This window comes from Xenopus laevis, chromosome 9_10L, assembly GCF_017654675.1.
Source record: "Xenopus laevis strain J_2021 chromosome 9_10L, Xenopus_laevis_v10.1, whole genome shotgun sequence".
In the NCBI taxonomy this organism is placed as follows: domain Eukaryota; kingdom Metazoa; phylum Chordata; class Amphibia; order Anura; family Pipidae; genus Xenopus; species Xenopus laevis.
This window is the reverse complement of record NC_054387.1, coordinates 63,891,247-63,914,660: the sequence shown is the minus strand read 5'-3', so window position 1 is coordinate 63,914,660 and position 23,414 is coordinate 63,891,247. Positions and strand designations below refer to the sequence as shown.

The window sequence follows — 23,414 nt, the reverse complement described above, 5'->3', positions numbered from 1 at the left end:
TTTGTAAATCGGCCCCGGGAACAGGAATACTATTTACTATTACCATAAGATCACTATTTTGTTATATCCAGTTGTGTTCTCACATTCAAGATCTGTTTTTCTAATTAGCCAGATATGGTAGAAAAAGAAGAAAAATGAATATAGAAATAAACAAGAATCCCTTTAGAGACGAGTCATTAGCAGAGGAAGGTCTGACATAGAGGTATTTAGCTCCAGGTGTTCATCCTTGTCTGCACAAAGACATTTTCAGTTTATTTTCTGTTTCTGTTGCATGAAACCTTTGATGTAGTTCTGCACAGCCAGCACCGAAGGATTATAAGAAAGTCTGCCTTTGTTCTGTCATTCATTCATGTTTTACAAAACTGGAGGTAAAAACTCTTTATTGAAATAAAAAAAAACTGGGTGCCCCTACACTGTTTGTATGTCAGATCCCTGGCTTTGTGCTGCCATGGCAGGAAACTCTAATTATAGACGGGAAAATGTTGTGCTGTTCGTGCAAAGAAGTTATTTTCGTTATTCTATCATTCAATGGGTACAAGGGAAAGACCCACCAATGAACAATTAATATCAGAGAAATATAGATATTTTTTAACATTTATTCTATGTGACACAGTGTTAGAACTTGGGAAGAGAATGTAAAAGCAACATAATACTCCAGGCTGATTCAACTGTATGTGTATTAATAGGATGTGAATACATCATGGAAAGGAAGAGAGAAAAATACTACTAGATAAATGAAGGCTAGATAGACAGACAGACAGACAGATGATAGATAGATGGATGGATGGATGGATAGATAGATGATAGATAGATAGATGATAGATTGTTGTGCTGGCGTTCCTGCGGCAAGCAAAGCGAAGTTGCGCTAGCGTTGGTTAATTTGTATACGGCGGGAAGTTAAAGTTGAATGGACGTATATGTTGCAGTAAATACATTACATTACACAAGCCCGGGGAAGCTTAATAAAATAGAGTTGTTATATTGCCCTACACATGTGCCCAGTGTATAGTTTATGTGCCATATGTAAGAAAATGTAGGGGGGAAGCCGGGTACCCCCCAAAAAATTACGATCTTTTGCAGCCTATGACCCTGTAAAAAGTAAAAGATGCCAGCGTTTTTGGGGACTTAGAAAAAATGTCAACTATTTTTTGACCAAGTCCTATCCACTCTATTGCACTTCACGCAGTCTGAGGTGGCGAAGGCAAGTCTGGCGCAAGAGGTAACGTTCTGTCAAATCTCATTCTTAGTGAATTAGCGTAGTTACGTTTGTTCGCCAGAGCGCAACTTTGCCTGGCGTTAGGGTGTGAAGTGCCGCTAGAGTCTATCTCCTTCACTAGCGAAGTTACGTCAATGCCCGTTAGTAAATCGGCGAAGTTCTGAAATGAATTTGCCCCTAGAGTGTACTAAAACAGGAGCTCACCTACCATACCTCATTCATGGGGTCCCTGTTCACCCAACTTCAGTAAGGGCTCACCTCCCTTAGGACCTTCCTTTACTGGGGCCTTGTTGTCCAAGGCTCTCTAGCAGCCATCTGCCTTTGTTCAACAATGATATTTTTTTTTATTAATTCAAAGTCTCTGTGGAAAATGAAACAACAGTTTCTGCAAAAGACCCATGTGTGCCATGTTTTTTCTTATGTTATTCAGGAATGGGATTCATTATCCACCTGTTATGCAGAAAGCTCTAAATTATGGGAAGGCCTCCTACCATAGATTCCATTTTAATATTTTTATCTATAATAATAAAACCATACCTTTAACTCAACAAAGATCCAAATTACATATCCATATCCCAAGAACCCTTTATTGGATGCCAATTGACTAGGGCGCATAAAAATTGTCGCTTGCGTCGAAATTGTCATGCATCAAAATTATTTTGATGCCCATTGACTTCAATGCATTTCACAAATTTTTTGCAGTTTCACAGATTTTTTGGCAAAGCGAAATGCCCATATTTCTAAACAACATATGGAAGAGAAATACATTGAATTAGCGTAAGATATCAATCGTACCCAACAATCCTTTGCTTATACAGCTCAATGCGGGGAAGCAGATGGTAAGGAAGTACTCTATAAATAAATAATTACTGTAGTGTCTGGAGTGCAGCATAATGCAAGACGTTTAACACCAATTACAGCAAGTGATCCATGTTAGACAGTGGTTAATCTGTAACTCATGAGGTGAAGACGAACAGGAGTAGTCAGCAGTGCAGAGTGTATTTGTTCTAAGCATGCATGTTGCAAATTCTACAGCATTGGCTGGTTTCCTGCACAGGTATTGACATCATTATGTATGTGCCTGGAGGCTAGGAGGACCAAGCTAGACAGGCTGTATGAGTTGGCTCTGACTCCTTGCACCATGCCTTAATGCAGCATAAATGATTAACCCCTTAAGTGGAAGTAAATCTGAAGGGGAGATTGATAAAGCGATGACTGCTAGCATTCAGCACTTACAAGGTCTAGTCAATAATTCTGCTGAAGAGGCAGCTATCAGTCAGAGACATTTCACACAGGTTGTCAGATATTAAACACTTGAGAAATCATTTACGTTTCCAGGGTGGTGGCTGGGCTGTATACCTTGTACTGGATAAAATATTCCATGTGAAGTGCACAGCATCAAGGGGTGCAGGCAAGCCTGTTGGGGTCTTGTTGCAGTGCACAACAGTACTGCTAAACACAGACAGCACTCAACTTTAGGGGGTAGACACAGATCTGCACTCTGGAGCGGCAGGCACATTTTAGGTGCAGCCCTGATGCCGCCCCCACACTTCTAACTTGCAGCGCCGAAGTGGATCGAGGATGAGCCTCATCGCTAGTGCAGTAAGAGATATTGCGCTTGCTGCACTAGAAGAGCTGAATTTCCATTTTAAAAAGTGGAAATTCAGCTCTTAAAGTTACCAGAGGTGGCTTTTTGCTGCCCCTGGTTACTGGCCTCTCCGAGCAGCTCTGTGGAGTGGAGCAATACAGCAATAGAGAAAGACAGTGTGATAAGTACAATATAAAGTACACAAACTTTGCAAACTTCCTTTCTCACTGTCCATTACTCTTTAGAAGTCCTCAGTGTACTCAGGACACAGTCAGATCCAATCTATTTCAAAATCTTATATTAAAGGACATGTAACCCCCCCCCACAAAAATGTAATCAGTGAACAAGCTCTTCAAAATCTTTAGATAACTGCCACTTTGGTTGTTAAAAGGTTAACGGTAAGGCTGAAGCATCCCCTTATTCACTTAGAATTCCTTCTCCTACTCTAACCCACTCTGCCCCCTCCCTCAGGAATTTATTATGGCTGTTGGCTATTGAGCATGCTCAGTTCTTCTCAGCTCAGATCACTAAACACACCCTCCAGTCTAACAGCCAATGAAGAGATAGCATTGCTGGTTCCCATAGAAACTGTCTGATACATTTTTTTTCCCCTAACCACCTCTGCTGAGCTCAGCTTAACCATTACAGTGCTCAATCCCAGCAGATCTTTTTATGAAAGTATGTTGTGCCTGTGTAAACCTGCATTCTGTATTGCACGAACTTTGACATCTGCAAACCAGACATGTATGCTGGCATGTTATTGATGATCTATCAGAGATAAAACGGCTGCCAAGTGAAAGCTACTATTTGTTTTAGCAAAATGCAATGGCGCTGGCAAATGGAGGGGGTATATGCAGTACACATGATGTGGCTGGGGTAGGGAAGATATGTCCAACATATACACTGTAGATGGTAGGAAAATGTAAGCTTTACATGTCCTTTAATTGGCCTAACCTTTTCCTCATCAATCCCAATATATTTGCGTAGTGATTTAATTTCTGTCACGTTACTCATTTAACTTGTTTATTATATTAAATAAATAAAGTACCTCCCATTGGAACTCTGAGGTGACTTCTCATATTCTCATATTAGTCGGTGACTAATAATATCCTTATATTGTACAATAGGGGGTACTTTACTCACTATAAATTTTAAGGATATTAGAAATCACTTGGGGGTTCTGTAACCAAATAATGTCAAAAGGCTGTAGACTGTTATACTGAATATCCCTCATGTAGTATAAGGGATAATGTACCCCTACTGTAAATTATAAGGACATTAGAAGTCACTGAGGGGTTCTGTGACCATATAAAGGCACAAGGCTGCAGGCTGAGTTATACAGGGAACTCTGAGTATCACTCATGTATTATAAGACAGAAAGCATCAGTGAATCTCAATTAATTAGTAATCAGCCTTGTACCGTGAATTGTATATTGTTTATATATATCGTGCAGCAATCCTCATTCTTTGATTCGCTTTAGTTCTTCTTTAAGTTATTAGGCTAATAAAGGAGGCCAAGTACAAGTCAAACAGCAGTAAAGGGGAGCCTTGCCATTTCAGCGTAAAGGCTCTTAATTCATGATTTCTATATTTGTAAGGAAATCTAAAAACAAATGATTATTTCTGTATTCTGTACCACTGGTGCCATCATTTCCAGAGATACAAAGAAAGAGAAGGCTGATATAAATAAGCAGACGGGAAGCTAACAAGTAGGTTACACTGGGAGGCAGTCATTCCATATTAAGGAGCAATTACTGTATATTCTTTTTATACAGTTAGAAAGCTTATAGTTTAATGTATCTATTCTTATAAATTCGGAAGATCTTATTATAAAATCAAGCTTTTTGCACATATTGAGATTTTTACATATTTATACATTTTTCTTGGGGCTCTTCACTGGCATTTTTTAGGGAGCTCAAAGATGCCAAGACCCTTCAATAACTCCACTTTAGGAAAATTCAAGAGACAAATGATAAATAACGGAGAATGAAAACGATTCTGTAACACAGTTTCAGGAGTAAGAAGAGTGAGTGCCAGTATTTGCTCAGAGCTGTATATCTCTTTTGTTTTCTTCTTATTTTACAGACGGTCTTGAAGGCAACAACAATGAGATCACACCTTGTAACATTCTCAGCCCTGAATGCAATGACCTACTTTGCAGAAGACATTATTTTGCACGCACTGCTGGGAGAAATATAGTTCAGATGTGGCACCGGAGAAGGACCGTGGACAGTTTAATCATTAAATACAATCATCCTTGGTTAGCAGATTATGCGCATCTGGTGGTATTGGTAACAAAAGGGAGTAATAGAATATAGCTGGAGTTACCGGGTGGATTGTGTTTACAATTCCAAGAGGTAAAATCAATTCCTTTGGTATTAGGCAGGAGATAATTGTGAGTCTAAACTTTCTTCCCTCCTTAATGAAAGTAGAATTGATTTTTTTTTCATTCTCCTGAATGACTGCCTTGGAGCAATTTCTTTTGGCAACAGATTCTCACATTTAATTTGGATGTTTGCTGAAGGATGAGCAGTCAACAAACAGACTCTACAGCAGCACACTGGGGGTGAAGTGTGGATCATTAATAATTGTAAAGTACACAGACTCCCAGTGAATCTACAGAGTAAAACAAAGGCAACCATCTGCTTCCTCATCACTGTAGCAGGACCAGTTGATTCACCTGGGACACACATACAGCCACACCCAATTCCCTGGGTTTCAATTTGGAATGAATGGGGCACACCAGATGCATCAATTACTTCTCCTTACAGTTGCTCATACTGAATCTGTTTTTGCAAAAACTACCCCAAAAACTTCTTTCTTTGAGCATCTTTAGTTCAGCCATCAGACATGCAGGAATAACAAAAATCTGCTTTGCCCCGCTGGCATTTTCATTTTCTTAGTCCGTTGCTGTATGTGCTCTACAGTAGTTAAAGAGGAATTTAATAAAAGTCGGTAACAGAAAAAATATTCTCAATGCGAAACGTTATGCCTCTTTGCGAACAAATATTCCTTTGTGCAAATTTAATACAGTATAGCTTTTTGCGAACCCAGACATTTTTAGCAACCACTTCCGACAGTGGAAGAAGATTTGCGAATTGTATAGTTTGCGCCAGAGCGCAGTGAATGTAATAAAACTTTTTACTGAAAAAGTTGTTATATTTGCTCCAACAGATTACAACACCTTCAAGCACTTCTTAAAAGTGGGCAATGAGCAATGAAAATTCACAATGCACATTGAAAATTCGCAATGTAATAACAGTTTAAAGAAGAGTATTACATTGTGAAATGCGGATTTTAATTCTTATGTGTCCAAATTGTTTTGCTCTATAGTGAGGCACAGAGGCTTCACACATATACATCTCAAGGCTGAGATTTCTGTCTGCTTTCTAAATCATAGCATGGCAATCTCAGGGCAGTGGGTATGATGCCGTACAACTCCTCACTGAATATAAAACAATCCCAACACAAGAACTGTTCTCCACAATATGCATGCCATAGACAAGAGAACTTGGGCAAGCTGTGCAGCTGTGCAACTACTGGGCCGTGGGGTTGTGTATGCAATAGAATGTTATACAATGAACTGCAGAGGTACATGTGAGTGCAAAGGAACATTGGAAACTAGGCAGTGTCCTAAGTTATGTATTGTGGCTACATCTGATATACAATAACCAGGGTTGCAATGTGTTGCATGGGTATCAAGCAGATTTGCAATGCTCTGCAGGGGTACTCAAAATGTGATGCTATGTACTGGGGTCTATGAAATGCAATGGTGGCACATTACACATATAATGTGATGGTGATGCAACATGTACTGGAGGGTAATGGAGTCTCTTAAAGGGGGTCTATCCCAAAAATGAAAATGTAATATACAGTAAGCTTCATCTTGCTGAAATAAGAAACTTTCTTTCTAAATATAATCAAATAAAAAATCTGCACCGTTTATGAAATAATAAAGTTTATCTTCACCGTTAGGTCTAATACATCTTTGGGGGGGGTTGCACACAACTTAGATGGTCATTCTTTAAAAATAACTGGCTCTGATGGAAATCTGTTGTTTGTTGTTTTGTTATCTTTTGTTTGTCCTGGAGCTGGTTATATGAGTTATTCTTTTAAAAAAGGGAGCCCCTCTAAAAGACGTATTATACCTACCTGTCAATCAAAATCCAGACCTCAGCATGAAGAGAGCATGAAGAGTAAGATACCGAAGAGTAGCTAGAGTATTTCTTAAATGGTACAGAATTTTTAATTGACTCACTGTAAACATAAATCTGGTTAAATAGATAGATTGTGAAAGATAAAAAATGTTTTCAATAAAGTTAGTTAGCCAAAACTGTTATCTATAATGGTTGAAGTAAATGGATGTCTAATTTACTATCCAGAACACAACTTCCACTCACTGGTAACACTGTTACCAGTGAGTAACCAATCAGTGACTTGAGGGGGGGCATATGGGTCATAACTGTTTGCTGCTTGAATCCGAACATTTATGTCTCACATGGTCCCCATTTATGTCACAGAATAACTCAGATTTAGAGAGTTGCCAAGCAGGAATTTGGGTTCTGGCTATTATGGTAGACATTTGTTCACTCCAGCCTTTATAGATTACATTTTTGGCTAACTAATTATATTAGAAACATTTTTTTATTTTTACACTGAACTATTCCTTTAAGGATCAAAATTTGCACCAGTGACAGTTTTGCAATGGGTCTGTGGGTCTCCAGCTACTTTCATACTGGTGCAATGAAGTCATTTATATGTGTGTCCAAAGTGCATACTAAACTGTCAGATCATTAGTAGCACCTTGCAGCACTGATGCGAATCTTGTATAATCTCTGTAAACATATCCAGGTATGAATCCTAAAAACAACTAAATTCGTATTTAAATACAGCTCTAAATATGAAGTTGGCAGTACATCAAGATAACAATATGCATTGTTGAGTTGTTGTTTCTGCTATGTATCCTACTATGAGTAATAGTAATAGGCTCCTAAACTATTTGGACTTATGCACACCCCTAGTCTAGCATGTGATTATTTGTCTTTTGACTTTATACCATAACTGTTAATATTCTGTGCTAAACTGCTGCATTAATATGTTGTTTCCCTGCAATGAAAAAAAGGCAAGACGCATCATTCTTGTTTGTTGGACACTAAGTCCTGGAAGTCCCTACTGGAAAATGTCAGATTCTCCTTCTTGTGTTCCAATTGGATTCTCTTTGAACATATGCCCTTTCAAGTGAAATTAATCAATCTCTTTATCACTCCCAGAGCATCTGGAGGCGTATTCATTACCCAACTGCTGAGAGGGAAATGAAACTGCTAATCATTCAGGGAGAAAGGCTTACTTTCAGCTATGGAAAGTTTTCATTATTTTAGTAAAAAGTATTCCTTATTTTTATATATATATAAAATTATAATCCCAAAGATGAGAGAATCAATAGAGCTGTGTTGTACTTGGATTTGCACATAATGGGTGCACACAAATGTAGTTGTAGAAAGGAAGAATGTGGGAAAGTTTTATATTACACCTCTGGGAAGGGAAGAACGGGCTGTGTGACTGTGGGATAGCAGGTATAGTAGGGACATATGGTGTCTATAGTAGCAGTGGGATAATAGTCTCTGGGAAGGGACTGTGGCTGTGTGATAGCAGGTATAGTAGGGAGAGATGGTGCCTGTAGTAGCATTGGTATACATGTATTTGGGAAGGGACAGTGGCTGTGGGATAGCAGGTATAGTGGGACACATGATGCCTAAATTAGCAATTAGGATAATAGCCACTATAACCAATGACAGCCCTGGATTTCCCCATTTTCTCTGCAACCCAATTGTAATCACTTAAAGTTCTAAGGAAAAAGAATACCTTGCATGTTGACCCTTCTAGAGTACAAATTTATAACCAACACTGGAAAAAGGTTATTCCCAGCCAAAGACTGCTCTGACATTTACTCTACAAAAATATGACTTCATCTGAATCCTTTTAAAATTAAATGATAAGCCTGTAATTCAGGCAGATGGGATATGGATTCAGGCATGGCAAATATGCTCATATATACATATTTCTAAGTACAAAAAGCAAAAAATAATTTTATATTTTTAATGTGCTCATAATAAATCGTGTAAAGCCATTGTGATGTTGAGCATATGTTCTCCATATGTAAGCCTAGTTTAAATATGTACTCATAAGCTGCCAGAGTTTTATATAGAGCAGAACTGCTGAGGTGCCATATTGGGTACTTTTTTCATATGTGATGGGGGTCCATAGCTGTCTTGTTCATTTTAAGAGCAGGAGATATTAAAAGCCTAGTAGTATTCAGGGGTAGTTAGTTGTATGTACTGCATTTATATGTGTATATGAATGTTTGTGTGTAACTATGTTTGGGTATGTTTATGTAAGTGTGTGCATGTGTTATGCATGTGTTATTCCTTATGTGGGTCAGAGCACACTGCTGGTATGGTATGGTCCTTATCTGTGACCAGACACTGGTGCGCATTGAAACCACTTTGCAAAGCTGCAATATGGGCTCATTTCCAATAAGCAAGGGTGCAACTGCTGGAGTGCTGAGGGGCACATAGCTGTCCTTTCAAAGTCCATATGTTATAGTACCACTTGCACCCTTGCTTGTGGTCTATTCTGCGCTGCACCTGTTTTTTGTACCACAACCTCCTACTTGCAATGTTTATGAGCCAACCTTGGGAACCACAGATACTTTTAGAATAAATTATGCACTCTTATCTCTTTTAGAAGAGGATACTTTGTATGAACAAGGATTATGGGGAGTCACCCTAAATCCCAATCTTAGGCCAAAACTCACAGGTTAAGGATCCCTAAGGTAGATTCTACCTATTTGAAAAAGTCCTTATGGGTGGTGAAGGTCTGATATCAACTATGTAGTGAGATATCCTTTTCGTGAGGTGTGTACCCTACAATGGTCGAGAGAGTCTTATTCTCAAAGAGAGCACAATAGGTGTCTAAACATGCCCGCACCAAACAGAAAGCCTAGCATCAATCCATTGACTATATCTAATCAATGTTAATTAGGTACTAGGCATAAGAACACCCTGTAACTTTATACCTAAACCATTGAGTTGGTATAAATTATAGAGTTTTCGTTGTGGATTATGCCTGCTTGGGAATCATGCACAGCTGAAGAGTGTTGCCAACATCTCACTACTCTTGCACAAATATGGTGGTTGAAAAAATCTGCATGGATAAAGAAAAATTAGCAAGGTACAGCAACAAAATAATTATAATATAAATAACCACACAAAAAGAAGAGTTGCAAAGCTTTGCAGGTAATGTTACAACTGTCTATGTGTAAGAATTTGAAACATTTATTATTTCCACCAGCTCAGTTTATGGTCCTAACAATGGTAATTGAATGCTGCAGACTGCACTGACCAATTCAAGTTGCCCAGTAATGACTTAGCCATTATTGTTGTATATGACAACCCTAAGGAGTGAAAGTGGCAGAATCCCATTTTCTCTTAACTAATAATGTCATTGTATTACCTCTTAGTAAAGATATAGTGCATCTTTCCCTTTCAGCTAATGATAGGGGGCTGGTGCTCTATACACATCTTGGCAATAAAGGCAGTTAAATTACACCTCAAACCTTTTCCCAAAGGAGATGGATGAGTGGGGGAGTGGATTGGTTGCTAGCACTACAGTAGAACTTTCATTTTCTCAGTGTTATTTCTGTTGCTAATGAGCAGTTAGCTCTTCTTTTCACTAGAGGAGAGGAATTTATATTGCTTTCTTCATTGACACCAGTGTTGACATGGCAGCCATTACTCTTTCACAATACTGTACTTCAACCTAATGGGGTGGAACAGCTGCATTTATTTCAAGTGAATTTAACTTTGGCTTCTGCACCTGGTATACACTTAGATAAGTGGACCACAAAGTGGACAATGCTGCCGATCAATATCCTGGTATTACAGAAGTGTCATTTTACGGTTTGCCAAAAACAAACATTTTCATTATAACTTCAAAGCGACTTCAACTTTTGCTGCCTAAAAACCTAGATAAATGCATGACAGGTCCTTGGGACAAAGTATTTATTTGCCAATTATGAAATCTGTGTTATGATCTAATTGGAAATGTACAAACACACTCAAGACTACAGATTATTATAAATAATTAATTATTTTCCAGGTTTTTGGGTTTCACGCTGTCCATACTGTATTTGGTACATTATGGAGTAATGTAATAAAAGATGCAATGTTTGATTTAGGTCTACTAACCAATAAGGGCTAATTTGAGATGCAATTTGCCATGTTTTTTTACCCACAATGCAGCATTTTCCCTGCAATATTTCTGCATAAATGTGGCCATGAATGGGAGTCTGAACTTGATGCCTCTGCACCAGTTGCATCAAAATGCATACCTTCCGCCTAGCGTTGTTGCTTTCATTTTGCCTCTTCTGCTGAATCATGCCCAACTGAACCTATTGACACCTGGTGCTACTGTCGTTCACTTGTAGAAAATGGGGTCAATGCACACAATGATTGTGTGCATTGTGTGACTGCAACTGCGGTTGTAAATCTGCCCTGTAGAAACCAATCGACAGGTACCTTCCTGAAAATAAACATCTCATCGGTTGCAATGGGTTGCTGTCACTTGCTAGACACAGTGCAAATTTTGTGACTTCTGTTATATTACCTTTTTAAATTAAAAGGGTACTGTGAAAGAAAATATTACAGTACATATGTTATAGTCAACCTATTCTGCTTAAATCTAATTATAACTGTGTAGCCTTTTTTTACATATAGCACTAATTACCAATAAAGCTGCTCACCACCTTATGTGTATTTACATATATTACATTCCACCATATGGCAATGTAGGTATTAAGTGGTCTGATTCACCTGAAAGGTCTGTCTGCACCCAAAGGGAAAGAGATGAATGCTGAAATAGCATACAGTGTTCATCTCAATATACAGACGATGAATGGTAACATTAAATACATGCATTTGTTGCAGTAAAATGCACTAGCAATCACAGTATCAGCACAACTGAATTTGGGGGTTATGCTTTGTAATGAGAATATTCCTGATGCACAGTCAATATTTCCCTTAATTTTGATTGGAAGTATCCATTATTTCTAGAGAAGCAATTTCATACATTGTGCAATAAGATCGGCAGATTTTATCAGCCAGTACCTTGTAAATCAACAGGACTGAACAATGCCAAATTGTTCTTGTATTGCTATAAGTAACTTAGGTAGAACCATGTAATTAGCTAGCAAACTTCATATTAATGGTTGGTTGTTTTTGGAATATGATGTTGAACTGGTCCCCCCCTATACTGTTGGCAATATATTATTTTTGTCAAGGTGTCATTGAATATAATAAATTCATTAAGCAAAGAGAAAGTGGACTAATTTAATAATCACTTTAATATTGTTTTTTTAGCTTGACCCTAGCTAGTTCTTCTTTACTCAAGCTTCAGTGCCTGGCTAGAAAAAACACTAAAAATGTATGTAGAACAAATCATCTTAGAAAAACATTGTTACAGTAATTACACAGTATAGCACAACAGTATTTCAGTTTCCTTAATCCAAACTGCTTCAGTGTGTGATTGCCCGGCATAAACGCATGAATGTACGCTAATTTCATTAGTGAAGTTGGATATGCTGCAGTATTATGAATCCTTTGCTGACTAACATAACAGAGTTCATGCGAGGATATCCTTAAAATCTGCCCTGTTGTGGGGTTTGCCTGCCAAGATAGCTAGAACAGTTGTTGTTCTTTGTAAAAATGGATTGGAAAATGTTATATTATAATGAATAGGGTTCTTGGGCTGCTGAAATAGAAGGTATTGCATACAGAAATAAAAATGAGGGGGTGGTATTGTTGACACTTCTTAACTGAAACTATTTCTGGCATAACATGATGGCTTAGATGAGTATTTATTATAAAATAAATTTATCGATTTTACCTGCAACTGCCTTCTCTGTGTTTTCACAGAGTTTGCGCAAGTGAAAACTTGCAACACACAGTGTTGCACAAGTGTGCTATAATAATACTTAATCACTTAAAATGCAGCCGGAGCAGACTTTTGATTTTGCCTACAGTACTATGGACTTAGTTGGGCATCTTTTTTATCTTTCCTTTGGGTTATATTATTTTTATAGGAGGACATAGACAAGCAATTGTTGTATTGAGATTTGTACATATCTAGTTAAAATAAAGCTTTCTGCATTACTAGTGATATCCTTCTTTTCTGTAGAAATTAGCAATGAGGTTGTTATTTGCAGTAACTGTGGGCTAATTGGGAAACAGTATCTCAGGACTAAATGGCTACCATTGCTTCGGCATACTCTGATAGAGTCATTTAGCCAACTACAGAAAGTCGTCAAGCTTGATAAATTACTCCGAGCATCAAAGATTCCAAACTACACAGTGGTCAAAAACCCTACAGAGAGTTGAAACTATTGTGCAGCATTAACCAATGCCTTGCTCATTCTTCAGGCACAGTACTCAGAGTGATAAAGCACCAGACTAGATGCAATATCACAGAGAAGGCACATTGAGCCCACAAGGCTAATAAGCTCCAGCTGTTGATGAACTATAGCATCCCTCACTATGTAAGTAGTATAGAGTGTTGTGTAAGAGGTGAATGAAATAAAGTTTGTCACCCTGGCTTTTACCCAGTGTATTGATTATATTTTCATCTGTTTATTTTCATCTCCAGTAGGCAAAAATACGCATTATGCAACATGGATGGCTCAAAGGCATTAGTATGTTCCCCATTATGATCACATCCCACTAAAGGCACACACAAGTCACATCAGAACCTCTATACTCAACTTCTGTCTAAGTCAATCATTAAATGCAAAGCTCACACATATATTATTCAACAGGGATGACCAATAGGCATCAGCATGTTCCCCATTACAAGCAAGTCCCTCCAAAGGCACACGCATGAGTGCATGTGGATACAAAGCACATCTGAACCTTTGTGCTGTTCATCTACCTAAGACAGCTATTAAGAACAGCACACACACATGCATTATGCAACAGGGATGTTCCATGGGCATCAACATGTTCAGAAGCACTGTACTAAACTCCTGAGACAAACCATAAAGTACAAGGCACACAGATGCTTTATGCAACAGGGATGGATGTGCATCTACATATTTCCCATTACAAACATGTCCCTCTAAAGGCACAAGCATTAGCACAAGTGAGCACAAAGCAGAACAAAACCTAGATACTGAACTTCTTAGACAGGCACACAAATGCATTATGCAACCGGGATAGCCCATGGACATCAACATGTTACTTATTATGAGTATGTCCATCTAAAGGCACAAGCATAAGTGTATGCAGACACAAAACAGATCAGAACCTCTATACTGAATTTCTACTTTAGACAGCAATTAAGTACAGGGCACACGTGTGCATTATGCAACAGAAATGGCTTATGGGCATCAACATGTTACCCATTATGAGCATGAGCAGAATATAATAGACTATTCACCACATACAGGATATTGCTCACATTTTAATCTAACCAGTTCATTAATAATCCATTTAAAATAAATGACTGAAACTTCAGTATGAACCTATGAATCTGGCTACATAAAAATAATGAAATCCCCACAAGTGCATTTAAAATAGAAACGTTGACATGTGACATTTCCCTTAAGGGTTCTATATAAAATCTAGTTATAAATACATTTCACAGGAGGGTGTCTTTTTATATTGAAAGGCTGTCATTGTAGAGAAGGCGAATATACACAAGGCAGTCGATAACAAACATAGCGAATGGCTAATAACTTGTGTGATTGGTTTGAAAGTTTATTAGGAATAAATAGATTGCTCATTTCCTTGTGATTACAATGATGTGACAGTAATTGGTACAGCCTTCACTGGTGCATTCAGTGTTTCATATGGCACCCGGCTGAAGTGAACTGCAATGTAATTGATGGTTATTGCTCAATGACATTATTTATTAAAAGAGACTTTCATAAGGTTCTAAGGACACAACAGATGGTACAGTAATGGGATTAGCAATAATAATAGTCATTTTAATCTTGTTATATTATTCACTCCAAGAAATAATATCTGTAGATTGTAAGGAGTCATTTACCAATGCATCACAGTGCACAAAGGGCAATTTTCAGATTCAAACTGCATGGTTTTTATTCAAGTGCAGCATTTGTTTCCAGCATAATTGTTGCTGCAGTTGCATATTATGTGTTACTTTTGGTGTACAGGTTTAAAACTGCATTAGAACACAATCCACTGCAGGAACAGTGGAAATGAGGATTATTCTGGGTTTCAAAAGTGAGTTGCTTCAATAGGCACAGCAGACTTGCTGCAAAAGAATCAGGTGCAAACATCAATTTAACAAGTGGCACAATCCCAATTCTAAGATGTTAGCTACTAGCATCTGATTAGCTACCACACATCCGCAACTGCATTCAAACTCACGCTCCCAGAATTACGGTGGAATTTTGGTGGAAAAACACTATATAAGGAATCAAAATAAATGGTTCTTCAAATTAATACGAAAACGTCCATTGCCATTTTCTTCCAGCCAGAGCTTGCCTGCTTTCAACTAAAGGATAAAGGGGACATACACCTTCCCTAAAACTGATTATGCTCTTATGCACCCCAAGTTTAATTCCAGATGCAAAAGAATTCTCCAATAAGAATCATCCATTTTAGCTCTACGTCAGTCACCACCCGAGCGCAAAGCATCATCGAAAAACTTTGACTTTATTGCCTGCAATAGGGTTAAGTGTCTGAACTACTGTACTGAACTAAAACTATTTCAAGACTGGATCTAAACCCTATGCATGTCCAATATACCAGTATCAAAAAGGCATAATGGATTTTGTACTTTTATTTTTTAAATTTAAGTTTAAATTAGATTTAAAATCATATTTGCCATATTTTCTATTTCATCATATCTGCCATATTTCCAGATTTCAATTAAATCTGTACAAGAGACATTCATCTTATTATCAGTTTGACCTTTGGATAGAAACATTTCATTGCAATTCCGCCCATAGTAATAGGATTTGTGCAAATCAACAAGTGACCTGTACATTTAACTTGTAGCCCTCCTTAAGCTGCTGGTAATAATTACTTATCATGGCTACCAAACCTCTGCTAAAACACATGTAGAGATAGTTTTCAGTAAATTATTAGCATTGTCTATTTTTGTAGCCATGAGGAGTAGCTTCTACTAGTAACTCCGTACGTCTTCACCCTAAAGGACAACTATTTGGCAATGTATAGTTTCTGTCTGGCAATGTATAGTTGCTGTGTTGTCCCTAGCTTCTGTGAAATGGGACTTGGTCAGACGGTGGTTTCAGTCACCCTCAGCCTGGCTACTCCCATAGCCCTAAGTGTGAATATTATCTTGTTACAGTTGAGAGAACCCTCATATCTTTCCAGAGGTCCATTGTCCATTGGTCTTGATAAAGACCAAGGCACTATGGGCTATTTCTTTCCTTCATATGGCACATAAAGTTAAGCTTTCCTTGTCTTTTAAGTCATCTAGAAAATCATGTAAACATTATATAAACCCTATAGGCTGGTTTTGCGTCCAATAAGGATTAATAACATCTTAGTTTGGATCAAGTACAAGATAGAAAAAGGAAATCATTTTTAAAAATCCGGACTATTTGTATATAATGGAGTCTATGGGAGACGGCCTTTCCATAATTCTGAGCTTTATGAATAAAGGCTTTCTAGATAATGGATCCCATACCTGTATTAGAATAAGTTAAGTGCAAGGAATATAGCCTCATACCGAAGTAAGAGACTTGCTAAATACAATCAATTAAAATGTCTGCATTGTTTCTGAAATAATCAAGTTTATATTCACTATCCCTCTCTCATCATCTGTTTCTCTTCATTCTGTCTTCATGCAGGAGTTGGGTGTCAGATGAATGATCCAATATGTCTTGAATATGTCTTTAACAATAGTTCCCCCTTAACTTTCCATCACAATTTGTGCATGGAGATACTATCAAACAATGCCAGATTTGTTATTCCCTTCTAATAACTTATCTAATAATTTATAGGTATAATAGTCCTTTATTATGTGTACAGATGCTGTTAACATACAGTATTAATAATTAAAGGGCAGATGCATCCCACAAAAATGCATAATTGGGAAGGGGAGATAGACAGAGAATTGCCTAATAATGAATGGGAAGGTGCATGGGACAATGCTCTTTGATGAGCAGTATGCACTGGAACTGCTGAAAAAATTAATGATAGTTGATGAATCAGCCCCATTATTCCTTATACAATCCCATTATTTCTGAGGTCAAGAGGAGAGTTAAACAACAATGTATTTGAGGTAGGAATAGCGTGTCTCCAAAATAAAGCAAAACCATTTGTGGATATTTGTCATCCCGTGAGCTCCCAGGAAACATAATGTAGAGCCTCATAACTCTTAATGTGACTTTATCTCACTGTACCAGCACCTCACTTTATTTCTTACTGAGACAACTTAACCTTGTCTTCCCTTTGTTGTTATGCAATGTGTAACAGACTGATCATAGACAAGTGCCCTGGACTTACAGCGTTTACTATTTTTTCCTGTGTTTAATGCTTTGCTTTTGTTTTATTTCCTTCCTTGTTAGGTTATTTGTTGTATATATTATTCAGTAACTACTATACACTCCTGGGCTTAAAATTCTGTTCTAAAATGTGTTCTATTATATTTAGATGTATAAATGATATACATGTATTATAGATAAAAACTACAAAATGATCCAGGAAAGCATAGCACCATTCCCTACTCATACATATAAAATTCTAGCTTCTTGCTATTCAGTGATCATGCTGAGCTCTGTAAAACTCCAAACACCCTCCAATGGTATATTGTTGTATTTCATCCCTAGCCCAATCATAAACCCAATAAAGGATTTATTTTTAGCTTTGTAAGAGCAAGAAAAGGAGCATGAAAAGATTGTGTTCTAGATGCAAAGGTGTCTCTGGAGGACTTTAATATTATTCCAAGGCAAACTCCCCAGAGTTGTGTGTCTGTGAGGTGTCGGAACATTGAATTCTATCTGGATATAAACTGCCCTGATCCTGAATGCTGCCAAAGCTTTGTTTTCTACTCAACCTCTTGCCTTAATTGCTATAGATGTTTATTGGAAGATTAATTTACATGGCATTTTATATACAAATTTAGCAACAGTTTAGATGTATTGACCCAGTTTTGCAAATCCTCCACTATACTGGTTACTGCCTTGGCCACTCATACACAATTAATTTCAGTTTTATAATAAATTGCTTCTGGATACGAGAAAATGATCTCTCTGACTCTCTAACTGGAGATAAGGGATTACTTTAGAAAAATCTGAAATTATGACTAATCTGTCCATTTTGGAACTTCTTAATCTTTTTGCTTATGCTGAGATTAAAAATGTTTAACCCCCTACAATCAGCGACCAAATTGCCAGACAATGGGGATTATGATCTCATATTTTTAAACCTTCAGGATACTCATTGGACTTTTTAGGATATTTTTTTCATACCCTAGCCTGTTCTGGGTATGACTGTATGTTTCTGTTGCACATCTGCAGTCAGTGTTTTGTTGCTATGATTGGCCATAGGCTCTTCTCGTAATCTTAAAACATAAACTCATTTGAATCTGCCTTAAGAAAGGCACTCAATCCAGTTCAAAGTCTTCTTCTACTTTATGACCTGCACCAGTTCCAACTACCCTTATACCCTTATGGTATAAACCACCATAGGTGAAGGGTCGTTGCTATCCAAAGTTGTTGGGCTCTCTCTGAAGTATGAACTGCCACCAGTCTTAACCCATGCCTAGGACTCACATATTGGTCAACCCACTCATCACTAGGGTGCTTTGTCACAGAAAAGGGACCAAGGTTGCCTGAATTTGCCTGGAGGTGGTAAATGGTGCAATTTTAACTTAACATACAATATGCAACAGCAAACAGAAAATGCATCCTGGGGCTGGAAAAAGCAATTTGAAAATATTGTGGCCTATGGTGGGAGGACACCTCTGAGATAGAGAGAGAGAGAGAGAGTGAGAGAGAGAGTGAGAGAGAGAGAGAGAGAGAGAGAGAGAGAGAGAGAGAGAGAGAGAGAGAGAGACTTTAGAGGTTCCACGTAGTAAAGTAATGTAAAAAATGCCATAATACAGGACTTATCAAGCACAATTCCCTGACCGACCAGCCCATAAGAAGGAAACAGAAATAGGTCCACGGTCAGTGCCACTAGACTAGGGTTTCAGCAAGAGTACTAATCATCCAGTCTAATTCAGCCTTATGTCAGACCCTGCTGATGTAAAGCATCTCCACAACAGGAAGTTACCACCACCAATTGTAGATATGGTTCAACAGCTCTTTATATAGAAATTTAGAATATTCAGTTGAAACAGCGAGGAATATAAACAGCAGATTTAGTTGTAGCAGAAACAATGCCCAATTGCCAATAATTATACAACAGCTTAGCGAGACCTAAATAGGCTATATAATAAATTACTGTTAATTGTGTGAAAATATTTTGCAAGTTAATATTTATTTCTTAATAAACTCAAAACCATAATTATTTACAAGTGGGCTTTATGAAACAACAGGGGCGTTCAGAAATCACTAATTGGATATCACAGTGTAGATCAGATAAATCACCAAGTGCACAAATACAATTATATGTGTCCAGATTGTATCAATTAGTCTGCATTGTTAGCTATTAATTTCCTCGACAGAACCTTCCATCTATCTACATTATACATGGACATTAGCGGTTCCGTTTCATGATTTGGAGGTAAGAGATTTATAGACTCTCAAATTTTGTTTTACAGAGAGGTGCTTCCACCCTTTAGTTCAGCCATGATTAAATGCTATACACATGGTCAAAATCGCCCAACTGCCCCCCAAAAACAATACACTTGGTCCTACAGCCATTAAACATGGATAACCAAAGGCATCAGTCATATGCACTAAAACCAGCACATGATATGAACAACTGCAAGTATACTTTCTTAATTTAAATCTAGCTTGCAGGCTGCCTCTTCCACTAGAAAAAAATAATATGCTGCTAGTAAAAGTTTTTGAGAAAATGAGGATTCAGCAAAACCTTCATAATTTATGTTGAGAAACAATAACTACTGGGCATGACTAATGGCCTTCAGATGCATCAAGTTTTAATGGCAAATTCACAGTCATCTACTCCCAACATCCCAAATTAGTACTTACATAAAATGAAAAATATGCCCCATTTGCATGCATAGTTGACTTTCCATAAAACTGTGCCACTGCACTTCATAGCTCTCATATACAACTCAAACTTAATTACAGAGGCAAGTGGATTCTACTTTGCTGAGCAGGGGGAGACGCTGACAATACTAGGGTCACTTCCTGATGCTTTCTGACCCCTTTATATTCTAAATGTTTTTAATTACTGCTTTTTGTATGCAAAATATAACAATTCCTTAAAACAGTTTACATATGATTATAGATTCATTCATTTTACTGAATAGTAGTAAAAAGAAAATAAAGTGACCTCTTACCTGATTTCCAGAAAAATTGCCTGTCTTTCTTCCTATCTGAGTCAGCCGTTGCATGAAAGAAAAGAACTGCAATAAAAATTGTATATTTGGGTACATTCCGCCATTGCCTGGAAGAGCAAACCCACTCATATCTCCGGCACATGCTGAAGACAGACTTTTGTCACATCTGATCCTAGAACAAAAGATTGTTGTTTATACAAAGATCATTAGTCATTAAGATTAAGATAAATATATAAATACATATATAGTAACATATTTTCTCCATTTTAACTATGTATCATTCATGGGTTGACATAGGTGATAGTGGGTATGATGCAATGGATGTGAATTCAGGGGAAATGAAAGTGGCCCAGGAGGAAACTCTTCCAACAATTCGACCCTTGTCGATATCCCTATGTATTAGGCATCTTTCTAGTGCTCCCAATCCGTTTTTATGTAGGAGAAATGAATGAATAGGCAGTAACCCTTCTAGAACTTGCTCTTGGTTCTACCCCAGCATGGTCGATAAGATAAAAACTACCTGTTATAGGGGCCACCGATGGACCTCCATAATTTCCAACCAATGGCCGTTACAATTATTGCCTTTTTCGGTAGTTATCCTTTTGTGTACCATTATATTAGTTCTTTAAATGATGATTGGGATCAGGAAGACAAGCAAAATACAAAGTAAATCTGTTTCAGCCATTTGCTTCTGATATGTGATGCAGATCAAGTAGCATTGCTTTCATTAGAGAAAACAGTCCCAATGTTTAATTACTCTAAGCAGTAAATAAATTATGCATTTAATCATCCTGTCTGTCCCATCTGTATATTTCTTAATGAAAATTACAGGAATAACATTTGTGGGTGTTTTTAATCAGTTGCTGCTTCTAATCATTGTTATATCATAGTATGTAATATTTCCTTTTTTATCTTTGTCCATGCCAAGCCAAAGTACTAAATTCCCACGCAACTAATTTAAAGATACCAACAGAAGCAATGCTTTTCATCAACAGAATTAATTAATAGAGCTCATTGTATATGTCAAACAACAGGTTAGGGTTGTATTACATCTGCTGATGGAGATATCTGAATTCTTTATAATGACATGGCTGCCATCATTATTCAGAAAACTTGTAGTGCCATGATGGAACTTTCAGACAGGGTGATTCATGAGCTATGGTTTTTCAGGAACTACAGACAGGAATAGGGTTGCTTGAGTAGATCCTAGACAGAGATTGGAGAGAGTTGAGTCTAATGGGTCAGGGGAAGCAAGCCATCAAGGAAGCAAGGATCAGGTCAGCTAACTGAGTAGGTTGTGAAAGCAATGGGAGGGCTGGGTGGAATCTGGGGTTATTACAAACATATTGGTCAAGAACATTCCATACATACCAGCTTAAGCTGGTGTTTTGACATATTACTGCAGGGTTGCAGAGCATTAAAATGGGTGGACTTACCTGAAGTATTGTATTTGTCAGAGAGTCATTGCTAGAGTTGCCTTCAGAAGGAATCCTCCTCCCCTGTCTGCAGCTGATTGGGTGACTGGATGCCTACTACTGATGCACATGTATCACTGGCATCTTTAGGGTAGAGGTACACTAAAATTGGGGTCCAGAACATACTTCCGACTTACTGAAGTATTCATGGGGTTTGCTTATGGTATAAATGCTATACCTCACCTACAAAAAAAAAAAAATATATCTTAATATATATAAATGCAGAAAAATATCCCCCACTGCATGCAATTGTATTTTAATATATATTGTAGACACAGCTGTGTTCCCATCCTCTGCATTCTGCCAAGTCAACAGACAATCAATATTATCCACTTTCCAGTTTCTTAACTAGATGGTAGTGGATTTTATGTGAGACTGTGGGTTTAAGGGCAAGGTGCCATGTCAACCAGAATGATTGGTAAATTATATTGATCCAGACCTTAGAAAGAACTAAAAACAAAATCATCAGTCCCTCTGCATTTCTATAGAAACAACATATTCACTTTGTTTCAAATTCTCTGCAAATCCGGGTTCTTTCTTGATTCTTAATTACAAACATAGATAAGTGGGTTTTAATTAAATTCATCCCCCTGAATGTAAGATCAGAATCTAAATTACATTTAAAATTAAATTAACTCGAGAGACACCGGAATCCCGTAATTTAATTAATCCAACCTGAAACCAATATCCCTTTACATATATTCTCTACCTCTTATTGAGAATTGTTTGACACTATAGGATAGCATTTATAGGAAAATGGAGTCACCATATTGATTGCTTGTGATCAGGAATTTTTTATTTACATTGCCCCTACACAAGGAACAACATGGTGGCTATCATTCGTATAGCCAACAGCAAAGGCACTCAGACTGTACTATCCAAGGGAAACAATATGGAGGTATCCACTCATAATTATAAATACAATTTATTGGAGGTGTATCTTTCCCTATACATTGTAGGGGATGGTGGGAGAAACTTACGCTTATCCCTGTATTGCTACAGTGGTGGTAAGCAAGTCTCCATCAATAGGTTGTATGAAATTCACATTGGGAACTGTCATTTGTTTCTTGGTGGTTTGCAAGGCAAATAGACAATGACCGATCTAGGAAATCGATGTTGACGGCAGCAAGCTGAAGAGCACACACTGGTGGACAGCCTGTAGGTACCAGACAGGCATAGAAGGGATCAGCAACAGTAGTCTTGTGAATCAGGCAGATGAGGGAGTCCGCCAGGATTGGAACATCCCATCTTGGAGGAAAGGAAAGGGGTTGTTGGAAGGCACAAGTACTTCTACTACAATGCATAATGATCTTATGAGAGACCCAATGTCATGTAAGAACCGTAAGGTCACAGTATCTGTGAGTATTTAAAGATACTTAGAGCTTCACAAGGAACTCTGGAGTTAGTATGATGGGCAGAAGCTTGCTGTATTCATGGCCAATTAACAATTACTACTGTGTCTTTGTTGCATCTTTGTTGGCACTACCATCTGAAATTCACAGCCTTAAATGATTTATAAAGCCTTCTGCTGGTGAGATCATTACACTATTATTTATGTAGTGAATTAAAGATATGAAGCCAAAATACTATATTTTTAAATAAATAACTTCAGTTT

At 37.7% G+C, this 23,414-nt stretch overlaps 1 protein-coding gene across 3 annotated transcripts in view; it reads right to left on the bottom strand.

Annotated features, from left to right (window-relative positions):
• Positions 1-23,414, bottom strand: part of thsd7b.L (thrombospondin type 1 domain containing 7B L homeolog) — a 196,712-nt gene that overhangs the window by 140,767 nt on the left and 32,531 nt on the right. For all 3 annotated transcript variants that reach the window (XM_041576036.1, XM_041576037.1, XM_018235749.2), the window contains exons 2-3: positions 21,761-21,982; positions 20,325-20,496 (exon numbers count right to left, since the gene is read on the bottom strand). In XM_041576036.1, coding sequence (XP_041431970.1) covers positions 20,325-20,466 — 142 coding nt within the window. In that variant the 5' untranslated portion in view covers positions 20,467-20,496; positions 21,761-21,982. The remainder of the gene's footprint in view (positions 1-20,324; positions 20,497-21,760; positions 21,983-23,414) is intronic.